This window comes from Oreochromis niloticus, linkage group LG3, assembly GCF_001858045.2.
Source record: "Oreochromis niloticus isolate F11D_XX linkage group LG3, O_niloticus_UMD_NMBU, whole genome shotgun sequence".
Lineage (NCBI taxonomy): Eukaryota > Metazoa > Chordata > Actinopteri > Cichliformes > Cichlidae > Oreochromis > Oreochromis niloticus.
In genome coordinates this window covers 8,014,253-8,027,303 of record NC_031967.2, presented here as the reverse complement: position 1 = coordinate 8,027,303, position 13,051 = coordinate 8,014,253, and the positions used below count along the sequence as shown (strand labels likewise).

Sequence of the window (13,051 nt, the reverse complement as noted above, 5' to 3'; positions counted from 1 at the left end):
GTGTTTTTCATGTTAATTTTAAATCTGTGTTTAGTTTTCCCTGGCATGTGCAGGTTTTGTGATGAAGCTAGTTATATATTGCATGATAGTTGGTATAATTAGCCTAAGCGTATTCCCAGATTTAACAACAGTTCCCTGTGTTTTATTTTACAAAGGCCATTAATTGTGATTGATTTCAGTTGTTAACATGCCTAAAAATTAATCATCCAGACAGATTCTGTTATGTGTGTGGTTGATTTACAATGACAGCACAACATTGCCCAATTATCACAGACATACAAGAAGATACACAAATTGTACTTTGGCTGTCTGCTGGGTGACCAGGATAAATCTTGGGCTCCACATGTCATCTGCAACAGTTGTTCCAATGGATTGCGTGACTGGCTAAATCACTGAATGGCAGCAATGCCATCTGCAATCCTGGTGTGGCAGGAATCATCTCATTGATTGCCAGTTTTGCCGTGTGAATACAACAGGATTCTCAGCCAAAAATAAGAACAAAATTGTATATTGCAGCCTGAATTCTGCAATAAGGCCTGTTCTTCATGATGACTCATTGCCTGTTCCTTTACCACCACATGATGGAGTAGCTTCTGTAGAAGGTGACGAGGAACACGGTCAAGGTGCATCTGGTTAAAGTCCAGGGTCATCAGATCCTGATTAGGTGCCCGATGTAGATTTACAACCAAGATTTACAAACAAGAGACTTTGACACAAGTAGAGCTGATAGTTGTTTGTGATCAAAATCTGATGAAAGACAAAGCAGAACTTCTTGCTTTGAGGCTTAAGCAGAAGCATTTGCTGGCCAAGGGTGTTGCTGTAACTCACTACAGAAGTCAAAGTGATAACTTGACAGCGTTCTTCACTGCTCACGGCTCACTGTGCTATTGTCATGACATCAACAGACTCTCCAGCAGTTTGTCACAAGAGCGTTTTCCAGCTCAATGTCATCTCTTTATTGATTCTTCACAAAGAAGCTTGAAGGCAGTCCTACTTCATAACGGAAAAGACAAACCAAGTGTCCCAAATGCCCATTCTGTTCATCTAAAGGAGTCCTCCCAGATAGCAAGGAAACATTGAAACAATGTTGAGTCAATATCAGGCGACGTCATTGAAGCAACGTTGAAGTGTGACGTTGACCCAACGTCACTCTTGCACCCATTTTTAACGTTGAAACAACGTCAGGTTTTGATGTTGAATCAATGTTGAAACCTAACATTGATTCGACGTTATATTTTCTAACACTGTTGACATTGAAACAATGTCAGATTCTGATATTGAAACACTGTTGAGCTATGGTATTGATTTTCCACCTCTTTCGTACAGTTGCTTTTTATTGAAAAAAAAAAAACAAAAAAACAAAAAAGGTCAATAGACATGTATCATTTGCAAAATACTTTATTAAAAGACAAAGTTTCCTATTTACATTTCTATGTTTCACGTCACTTTTTATTATTTACTCCGGGATGGGGATGGATGATGTGTGTCCTGCGCGCCACCCGTACGATCTGGAGCATATCTGAGCCATTTCTGGACTGCTTGAGCAAAGACCAACTCAGACATAGAGTTCGCCCCTACCTGCTGTGCCAGGCCATCTAGGACAAAAATAGACACACACACAAAAAAAGGGAATTAGAGCACATGAATAAGCTCTTGTTAATTGTCTTCAGCAGGGAGAAAGTATGTAAACTCCTAGGCTGATAAACATGAAAGTCACCAGGCGGAAATCAGCAAACTGCCGCATTTGATTCCCAAAGAGCTATAAGCTGAAAATGTGATATGTCTTAGCATGGTGTGCCGTGTATCCTTTAAAAAAAAAGAAAAAGAAAAGAAAACATGGGGTCTTCGGGCTGTACAAAGTGTACAACCCGAGGACAAAACAAGCCGAAGACCAAAGACTATCTCCAGATTAACCGGACATGAAAGTCTTGTTAAGAAAGACAAAGTAATATAGCAAAAAACAGACATAGGAAATGTGAAACGCACCCAGCACATCAATTGATCCCTTTATTGTTCACTTTAGGCTCATAAAACTACAATAAATGTTAAAACTTACCAAATATGCATCTGCACAGCACTGTCTCTTTAAATGCCCTTTTTTGCTTTGTCTGGTCCTTGGTTTTTTTCCCCCTGCCCAGTTGAGTACAGAGGCCAGCTCCTTTGTAATGGCATAAACCATTACACGGCGGACTCGCACCTCCAGTGTGGTCCAGCAGCACCAATCAACGCAAAGCGTCTCACCTATAGACACATTTTATGAGATGGAATTAGCGTGTCTCATGTCTTAAATGTGTATGCAAGTGCTTGTGTGTTTACTTCATGTAATTGATGATAGAAACATGTCATTTAGTTTTCCCTAAAGCCTGATTTTCAAGTCATACAAAGAATAAACCAAAGTATTGGCAGTACAATGTATTTCTATTCCCTTTTGTTGGATATTCATTTGTTAGTTCTTGTAACTGCTAAAAGTGTTTACTAGTTTTTGCCTGTCACATATATTTGTTATACCATGTAAACTGTGAAATTCCAAGATTTTCAAACTTGCCTTGTAATAGTGGCCTCACAGAGTCTCTGGAATCTACAGAAGAAAAATAAAATCACAACAAGATGACATTCAGGAGTATAAATTGGGGGGTTTTTTTAGATAAGAGTACAATGACATTGTGATGCAGCTTTAAAGCTTTTTTAAAAGCATACCATCTATAGGGAAGACATCAGACTCTGCATGCTGGCGAGATCGCAAAGCTGTGTCGGTTTGTGCCGGAGTGGCGAAAGGTGCCGGAAGCTGGGTGGGGCATTATGATGGTTGCTATCAGTGGGCTGGGGGGCAGACTGGAGTGATGAGGGCTGTTTAGAAAAAGATGATTTTTTAAGTATTTAAGAATACAGACAACTTGTCAAAAAAGTTTCCTCGTGTCAGACACAGATATGTACACAGACACTAGACAGTATTTTATTACCTGGTATTTTCACTCAAGGGGCCTGGGGAAACCGTTTTTTTGTAGGCTGCTCATCCTCTGAGTCCATATATGTGTACAGGGGATTTGGTCTAAAGAAAAGAAATTAAAAACGGTCTTAAGTAATTGTAAATATGCTTTTGGCATATTGTTTCCTAAAGTTAGTTTGATTTCTAACAACACACACAGGAAACAGAGACGTGCAAGAAGGTACAGTATACAATGAATTTTTGAAGTGCACAAGTGTACACGGCTTTGCATTTTTAAAAAGTTTACAGAGTTCCACTTTTTGGACTATATTATGTGGTGATATTGCAGTATGCAAGCACCACAGATATGTATAAAAGACAAGATCAGAAATTCTTAACAATCAAAGATATGTTTGTGAATAAAAGGGTTTTACTTGTGCTTTCTTTTAAGACTGGTCTGGGTTTCTTCTTCGGACTGAAGGTCAGACGTATCACAGCGTTCACGTGGATATCTCTGAAGACTGCGTTCTGCTTCGTGAAATGTGCCTGGAAATACAAACACAATGTACGGCCAGACATACATTACGTGTGGACAAAAGGTGCAAACGCATAGAAAAATCAGCGGTTTCAAAAATACGCTAGTACGTGTGGACGTAGCCTTATTCATTATTCAAGGCACAAACGGAAAGTCATATACGCGTGCAACGTAAAGTCACGTGAGCATTCAAACTGAGTCTAAAGTTTTCGTGTGCGAATTGAAGCGAGTGCTCTCCAATCATCAAAAGTAACAAAGTCATTGAACACGTTTATACAGTTAACTTTATGTTTATCAATCATATATCACAGATTTAGAATTTTTTGTAGTACTAAGCAACTACAGAGCGAAAGTCTGGGTCAAGCGCCGAGGCAACGGCAAGAACAAAGGAAACCTCGAAGCGTTAAAGCTAGCTTTGTAAGGGAATATAACGAAGAAATTATGAAACGAAAATGTTTTCTGTGTTGATATACTTTGTTCGCAGTGCAATTTATTTGTTGCCGGATTGTAAGAAGTAGACACAATTTCCGGCTCGTAAATAACAGTAAAAAACTCGTTAATGTACAACATTAACGAGTTTTTTACTGTTATTCAAATGCAAACATGGAAATAACGAGTAGGAAAAAAAAATCATTCATTCTTACCTTATACTAATCGTGGTGCAGGCCAGTGCAGTGCATGACCTGATGCCTTCTCCGGTCAATTCCGCTGAGAGTAAATCAAATGTCCCGCTCTACTGTAGAAGTCAATGAATACCTGAGGGGGATGTACCAATGTGAGAGGGGTGCTGCGGAATAGTCCAAGTGATCGCTGCTTTAATTTCCCGGTCAACTATACATAAATTGCACGTAGACACGATTTTTTAAAGCTGGTGAATTAGACCAAGTCATTGATAACAAATGAACAATAAATCTACTTTCTCTGGTACTTTATACCCGATCAGTTGCAGTGCAATTTAATGCTCAACTACAAATCGATGGTTTTTGATGGTGACCGGAGCCGAATGATCGTCAACTATAAATAGACGTTTTCTCGACGTTGTTGTTGTCACCTGGTCGACTATAAATAGATCAAATATCAATGACAAAAAAACAAGGTGAATCAACATCGTTACAACGTCCCTATAGTAAGACCGTCGGTTTACCACAGTATTTCAATGTTGTTACAACATTGGCATTTCAAACCCGACCATATACGACGGTTCGGATGAAAAATCAACATAGATTCAATGTCGTCTTGCTATCTGGGCTATGACAACATGAAGACACTGCTTGAGTCAGCTGTGTATAAAACTCATGAGTGGAACATCTGTTGTGATCTGAAGTTGATTGGTATGTTGGTGGGAATGGAAGGAGGATTTACCAAATTCTGCTGATTCCTTTGGCTGTGGGACAGCTGATCTACTGCAGAACATTATGTCAAGCCTAACTGACAGCCACAAGATGCCTATGAGCCATGAAAAAGGAGTGTCAAGTTTCTGCTTCTTGGTCAGACATAAGCACTGCAAAAATGTACACAGCAAATCCAGCATGTCCAAATTAACACTATCAGATTTGATTTCAACACTATTAAAGTGTCTATATGGGTCCACACCAGAGAGTGTTATTTTAACTCTTTTTGGAGAGTTGGTCAGTTAACTCTGATTCAGTGTTAAACACCAAATCTATCTGGAGTTGATAATTTAACACTTACTAATGCTAACTAGGTGTTAAGAGTTTATATATTAACTCTCAAAGAGTATTTTAGTTTAACTACATAGGAGTTATCTTCTAATTAATTCTAAAAAGTGAAAATTCTACTGTTCTGAAATTCTAGAAATTCCTTTGGAAATAAACATTAAAAAGATGCAATGGTTTTTGAAAAACATTTATTCTGAACTGTGCACCACAATTTCAAAACATTTACTGAAAGATGTAACAATGTACATGTTCTCACTTTCATTAGAATTTTGTTTATCAAAAAGTCTGACATAGGTGAGCTGGTAAATGCAAATAAATAACAGCATTCTCATCACTCATTTCTTCAATACAATATGCATGTCCTTCATTCATCACTTTGTGGAACTTGAACGCACTTCTGCTCTCCCCCATATTCCACCTTCATATTCACGGCATATTCTGTGTGGAGATTGATAAAAAATTAGTTGACACTAATTAATTGCACAAATAATCCGGTAATCAATTGCAGCACTGTAGAAAAAGGAATCATTTTTGAGCCATTACTTGTGTAAAGTATTTTCCCAAAAGACAAGGACACAGACAACAGGTAATACCGAACCAAATTTAAAACGTCAACCTTTTTCATTTTTACCTAAACCGTGTGCACAAAACTCTGGAGGGATCTAAATGCTAACATAGAACCCAGTCAGGACATATATAGAAAAAAACGAGCAAACAGCAGCTACTGCTGTTTGCTCGTTTTGTTTTGTTTTTATAGGAGATTGTTTTCAGGCTTCAAGTAGCACCATTATACCAACATTTCACATTCTAGACATTGTTTTAGGTGTATTTAAGTTGACCAAAAATTTGACTGAAAATTCACATGCAAGCTTTTTTCAAGGCTGTAGTATTTGCCCGCAAACAATACCTTTCAGCTAGCTAAAACAGAATATCATGCTATCACCGAGCAACATGGCTAATGCCTTTCACACAGCTTTGTCTCAACTCCAAAGAGCCACAGAAGTAAAAGCTAATAATAATAAGTGAAACAATCTTTGAAAAAATGACTTACCAAGCATGGCAAACAACTCAGAAATATGTAGAGCAAAAATGTTCTTAAACGGCTTCACTTAAGCTTGGATCAGAATCTGTGGTGCTGGGGGCGGAGTCTGTGAATTTACTCTATTAGTGTCATAGCCCCTCTAGGAGTTCGGAGTTAAGAGCTCAAGAGTTAAGGTTTCCATTGTAACACCTCCAGATTTGACATAGAAACACTCATTTTTAACACTCGGTTTTAACTACTATAATTTTACACCTCAGAGTTACATTAAAGGAATGTGACTCTACTAAGAGTAAAATTAACTCTACTTTTGCAAGAAGACTACTAACACCAATACATTTAACACTTTTGAATTTGCTGTGTAGGAAGGGATATTTATAGGTCCGCAGATCAAGTCTGTTTTGCAGGATAAAGGCTTCAAACAAACTCTCTCAGCAGCCGAGTTCAGAGTGGCTCTGTGAAAACTTTCTTGGCATCCACAAGTCACTGACAATGATCATTATATCTATGCCACAGTGTGCGTCAGTGTGCGCCTAACACATGCAAATCCATTGCAAATTAATATTACTAATTTTTTTTAAAAGTTGACGTGACTGAAAAATCTGAAAGCACATCTGAAATCTGCATGAACAACTGGTTTAGAAAACTGAATTGTGGTTTCTGATAATTACAAAAACAAATAAATTGTTGACCTGTGTATTCAGTAAAACCTGAGTAGATAGTAGACAGAGTAGGTAGTTACGTTTTAACTGGGTTTGTTCATTGTAGCAACTGTGAAACTGAAATGTATGATTAGACACACACTTTCAAGTTGCTCTCTGTTGTGTTCATTAGAGTGTGAAGATTAGACAGAACGCATTTACGTGTAGAAAACAGTGATTGTATAAATATGTGTTGACGAGGCATGTTGTATAAAGCGCTTTGAGTGTTCAAATATAGTAGACAAAAACTACATGAAACCAATCCCAATGTAGCTGACTTGGTTGTTTTTCCAGAAATAACAACCATCTTTTTATCCACAGAGACACAGCTGGCGAGGTTATTGGAAGATCTGGGCTTGGGGCAGTACTACAGAAAAAAGATACAACTGAGAAAAATACTTGAGATTGATGAGAAGACTCTTATTGATGAACCTGGGAATCAGAAATCAGACCTTCCTTGGTATTTTCTAAGGAAACTGGTGATGGTTAATGTGACAGCTAGGAATGTGAAATGTACCTCAGTTTGTAATTCATGCAATGACAATACATCAGGGAATGCAAAGTTATCCTTTGAAAATCTATTTAACAGTACAAACACAGATGACAAGGTGAACTCTCTTGACATCATCACTGCTCTCTTTCTGTGTTCTGATGGTTTTCTGCAGCAGGAAATCGCACTAAAAATGTCCATGTGTCAGTTCTCTGTTCCTCTGCTGCTTCCCAATTGTGACACCAATCAGTGCACACTCATGCTGTGGGCCATGAGAGACATTGTTAAAAAGTACAGACCTCAGTCTCTGTCAGAGTCCAAGGGCTTCATTGAAGACAGAATCGTTCTCTCTGAACTTCCAATGATCTCTTTTGTCAGACTGGGTGAGTGCTCCTTGTCCAAGTCAGAGATTCTCAATAAGCTTCTGAGCAATTCTCAGCAGTACCATGACACCTTTGTTCACTACAACATGGAGTGTGGTGACAGTCCAAGAAGAACATCCAATGGACTGACTGAAATTACTTGGTATCTTCCTGGTGGAAAAGCAAACATTGATATTGTCAGTCAGCCAGTGGCTGTAGCTAACCTTCGTGGCGACATTGCAAGCTTTCAAACACAATACTCCTTTCTGTGTCAGACATCTGCAGCAATATTTGTGTTCTTTGACCATTTAGACTCTGAATCTGAGCTCAGTCTACTTACCAACCAACAACACAAGGCACAGATCTTCTTAGTGGGTAATAATGTGAGCAAGCACAACAGTACAGATTCTTTGAAAAAACTAGTGCAGACAATGGGCTTGACCAAAACCAACATCATTATTAAGACAAAACAAAGAAATGATGCAGACTTTGTGAAAAGTTTGAGACAAACAGTCAGAGATGTAGTTAGGAACTCAAAGATGAAGATGACAATAGAGCAGATGGCAGACATTGCCCATGAACTGGGGATCCTGGTTGATGAAGAATCTCCAGAGTGTCAGACTGCAAAGACAAATGCAGAAGCCATCACTGCTGAAATTCAACATATCCATAGATTCAAAGAAGATCAGCTTCCACAGCAAGGTGAAATATGGAAAGAACTGACCTGGTTAGAGAAGGAAGAATTTCGACTTCAACATATCGGGTCTGAAAATATACAAGATTACAAAAGCGAACTTCAGAAAAGGAAAAAAGAACTACGAAAAAAACAAAACTCTTATGAGATGTCGACAGCTATGACATGTTTCATTAATGCAATATCAAGCCCAGGAACAAAGAGGTTTTATTTCCTGAAATGGATGCGAATGAACCTGGATAACCTGTCTCGTATAAAACTGTCTGAACTTCAGGAGAAATATAAAGAAAAATGCAAGAACTCTGAGAACAAGAAGGAGATAAATGAGATTGACAGACAAATTTCCAACAGCTCACTGGGGACTGAACACTTCTTCCGTGAAATGGGTCAGATCTATGAAGCCTCACTGTCCCTTCCACAAACAGATCCAGCACGTCAACAGCTGCAGCATCTGCCCAAACTGTTGCTTGATGGATTTCCTCTTGAGCTTGTAGATGGAGATGCATCCAACATCCCTCTCAGATGGGTGAGTGATGTTCTCTCTCAGCTCAGTGACTTGGTGTCTCCAAACAGAAAGATCCTGGTAGTCACAGTTCTTGGAGTTCAGAGCACAGGAAAGTCCACTCTCCTTAACACCATGTTTGGAGTGCAGTTTGCAGTCAGCAGTGGTCGATGTACTCGAGGTGCCTTTATGTTGCTCATCAAAATCAATGAAGACATGAAAAAAGTCCTAAACTGTGACTTCATGCTGATCATTGACACTGAGGGCTTAAAGTCACCAGAACTTGCACAACTAGACAACAGCTTTGAGCACGACAATGAGCTTGCTACACTTGTTGTGGGGCTGAGTGATGTCACCATTGTCAATATTACAATGGAAAATTCAACTGAAATGAAGAACATCCTACAAATAGTTGTGCATGCCTTTCTCAGGATGAAGGAGGTGGGCAAAAAGCCTAAATGTGTGTTTGTTCACCAGAATGTGTCCGATGTTTCAGCCCATGAGAAGAACTTACGAAACAGGAAACTGCTCCTGGAACAGTTAAATGAAACGACCCAGGCAGCAGCCAGAATGGAAAAGAAAGAGGAGAACAAGAGCTTCACTGATGTGATGGAGTACAGTCCAGACACTGGGAACTGGTACATTCCTGGACTCTGGAATGGAAACCCACCAATGGCACCAGTCAGTGTAGGGTACAGTGAGGCTGTATATGAGCTCAAGAAAAACATCATCCAACTGCTGGGAAACTGTGAGTCATCTGCTAATGATATCATGGAGTTTAAAGAGTGGGTGACAAGTCTGTGGACTGCAGTAAAACATGAAAACTTCATCTTCAGCTTCAGAAACAGCCTTGTAGCTGATGCATACACAAGCCTCTGTGCAGAATTGGACAAATGGGAGTGGGAATTCAAAAAAGAAATGTACACCTGGGTAACAAACGCAGAAACAAGAATTTCCAATTTTGGTACAATTGCTGTAAAATCTGAATCTTCTGACATCAATGAATTTCTCAAATGTTTGAAAAGTGAAGCCTCAACACTGCTGTCCACATGGGAGAAAAAGTTTCTAGAAAATCTGACACTGTCATGATCCTGGGTCCTTTTGACCCAGCGTTTTGTGTTTTCTATTAGTGTCATTTTGGTTCTGTTCTTCCTCCTGTTTAGTGTTATTCCGTTCTGCCATCTACTCCTGTGTTAAGTCTGCATTTCCTAGTCTGTGTCTTTGTGTGTATGTGTTTCCTGTTTTATTGTGAAGGTCTGCGTCTGATGTGAGTGTTTTCAGTTTGCCTCCCTTGTCTCGTCATGTTAATCTCTCCCAGCTGTGTCCCCCACCTGTGTGTAATCTCCCTGTGTTCTCTGAGTGTATTTTAGTCGTGTCTTTTGTCTTAGTGATTGCTGGTTCGTCTGTGTTGTTTCCCCTCGATCTCCCTGCGTCTCTCCATGTGTGATTTCCTCGGACCTCCCTGCTTCTTCGTTTCTGGTTTGTGTTGTTAGTTTTCCCAGTTTAGGTTTTTGTAGTTCATGCTCACCCTCGTCGCTTTTGTTTGTCTCCACTTCAGTTTACCACCCCCGTTTAATAAATACTCACCTGCACCTGAGTTGCTGCTTTTAGGGTCCTAATTTATCTCCACACGGCTTGCCCCGGCAAACCGTGACAGTACGAACCAGCCACCATGGACCCAGCAGCAACAAATCCGTCCGAGGAGCTTCGGGACGACATCACCTACACTGTGGAGAATCTTCTCGGCCTGTGGCTGGAGCATCCCCCAGAAGAGCTTCGCCGCGCAGTGGAAAGCCGGCTACAACGGCTCTTTTCCGGCCTGCCATGGCTATTGGAGTCTCTTTCCCCGACCATGCAAGCTTTTCTCCACCTCACACCACACCTTCTCTCCGCCACCCCTGCCTCGCTGCCCGACTCGTCGGAGGTGATCTTGCCCGGCCCGTCGGAGCCATCTGCGGGGAGGAAACGTCGATCGCGCCGCTGGCGCGCCACCCCACAGCCGGACGTTCGGACTTCTAAATCGCCGGCTGTGGTGAGTGAGGACTCTGTTTCTTTTTCGGACTGTGGAACTGTTTATTCCGGGGCTGTGTTTTGTGTGGCAGAGACTAAAGTGAACAGCTATGCCTCTGCTCAGTCACTAGTGTCAGCTGCTCACTCGCTCTCAGCTCAGTCACCGGTGTCAGCTGCTCACTCGCTCTCAGCTCAGTCACCAGTGTCAGCTGCTCACTCGCTCTCAGCTCAGTCACCAGTGTCAGCTGCTCACTCACTCTCAGCTCAGATTTCTGGTGTCACTCCACCGCTGCTTTCAGAAGTCAGGCCCTGCAGGAGGAGCAAGCAGCGGCGAAGGAAGGATTATGTGGTGGAAGACACTGGGCTTACTCCACTGCAATCCTTTGCTTTGTTCTTGGGACTTCCACGTTCAGAGCTACACAAACTCCCCACCTCCTCGTCCCAGCCTCGCTCCGCCACTCCTGCCCAGCCTCCAGTAGCTCACTTAGCTGCCCAGCCTCCAGTGCCTCACTTAGCTGCCCAGCCTCCAGTGCCTCACTTAGCTGCCCAGCCTCCAGTGCCTCACTTAGCTGCCCAGCCTCCAGTGCCTCACTTAGCTGCCCAGCCTCCAGTGCCTCACTTAGCTGCCCAGCCTCCAGTGCCTCACTTAGCTGCCCAGCCTCCAGTGCCTCACTTAGCTGCCCAGCCTCCAGTGCCTCACTTAGCTGCCCAGCCTCCAGTGCCTCACTTAGCTGCCCAGCCTCCAGTGCCTCACTTAGCTGCCCAGCCTCCAGTGCCTCCAGTGTCACCTGTAGTTCAGTCTCCTGTGCCCCCAGTGTCACCTGTAGTTCAGTCTCCTGTGCCTCCAGTGTCACCTGTAGTTCAGTCTCCAGTGCCTCCAGTGTCGCCTGTAGTTCAGTCTCCAGTGCCTCCAGTGTCGCCTGTAGTTCAGTCTCCAGTGCCTCCAGTGTCGCCTGTAGTTCAGTCTCCAGTGCCTCCAGTGTCGCCTGTAGTTCAGTCTCCAGTGCCTCCAGTGTCGCCTGTAGTTCAGTCTCCAGTGCCTCCAGTGTCGCCTGTAGTTCAGTCTCCAGTGCCTCCAGTGTCGCCTGTAGTTCAGTCTCCAGTGCCTCCAGTGCTCCAGTGTCGCCTGTAGTTCAGTCTCCAGTGCCTCCTGTGCCGCCTGTAGTCCAGTCTCCAGTGCCTCCTGTGCCGCCTGTAGTCCAGTCTCCAGTGCCTCCTGTGCCGCCTGTAGTCCAGGCCCCTGTGCCTCCAGTAGTCCAGGCCCCTGTGCCTCCAGTGTCTCCAGTATCGCTTTCAGTTCGGTCTCCAGTGCCCCCTGTAGGTCAGGCTCCTGTAGTTCAGGTCCCTGTGCCTCCAGTGTCACCGTTACTTGCAGTACAGGTTCCAGTATTACCAGTTTCACTCATTCACTCCATGCAGGGAGAAAGTCTAAGTTCCAGCCAGGGAGTTTCTCGCACTTTAGCTGCTTCAGGCACCGATATGCACTCCAGGGCCTCCCCAGAAGCTAGGTTTCAGTCCCCAGCTGTTTCTGGACCTCTGAAGATTAAGCAGCCCTCAGAGAATAACTCCGTGTCAGCGCTGTCTGAGCAGAGCCAGTGCTCAGCACAGCACCCTTTGCTTTCTTGTTTGCTAGTGGCCTTCGTGGCTGCTGGCTTGGTCCTGGCTTCTGCTGGAGGGTCCGAGGGACCGCTCCGGCCTTCGTCTCGTGTCTCCGCTGGAGGGTCCGAGGGACCGCTCCGGCCTTCGTCTCGTGTCTCCGCTGGAGGGTCCGAGGGACCGCTCCGGCCTTCGTCTCGTGTCTCCGCTGGAGGGTCCGAGGGACCGCTCCGGCCTTCGTCTCTAGTCTCCGCCGGAGGGTCCGAGGGACCGCTCCGGCCTTCGTCATCAGTCTTCGCTGGAGGGTCCAAGGGATCCGTCCAGCCTGCAGCGCCTCCGTCTCCGGCTTCCGCGCCGCCGCCAGCTGCAGCGCCTCCGTCTCCGGCTTCCGCGCCGCCGTCAGCTGCAGCCTCACCTTCCACGCCGTCGCCTGCAGCCTCTTCATCCACGGCTTCCACGCCGCCGCCAGCTGCAGCGCTTCCGTCTCCGGCTTCCACGCCGCCTGCAGCCTCTTCAT

General features: G+C 43.4%; 1 protein-coding gene and 1 long non-coding RNA gene across 2 annotated transcripts in view; one reads left to right on the top strand and one right to left on the bottom strand.

Annotated features, from left to right (window-relative positions):
* The window catches only part of LOC109195270 (up-regulator of cell proliferation), a 33,054-nt gene extending 23,037 nt beyond the window's left edge, over positions 1-10,017 (top strand). Inside the window, exon 2 of the mRNA XM_019347243.2 lies at positions 7,202-10,017. Coding sequence (XP_019202788.1) covers positions 7,202-10,017 — 2,816 coding nt within the window. The remainder of the gene's footprint in view (positions 1-7,201) is intronic.
* LOC112842886 (uncharacterized) lies at positions 5,312-6,537 on the bottom strand. The gene is made up of 2 exons (XR_003214926.1): positions 6,192-6,537; positions 5,312-5,578 (listed from the first exon to the last, which is right to left on the bottom strand). It is a non-coding gene; the product is annotated as an uncharacterized LOC112842886 (long non-coding RNA).
* Positions 10,018-13,051: the final 3,034 nt, after the last annotated feature.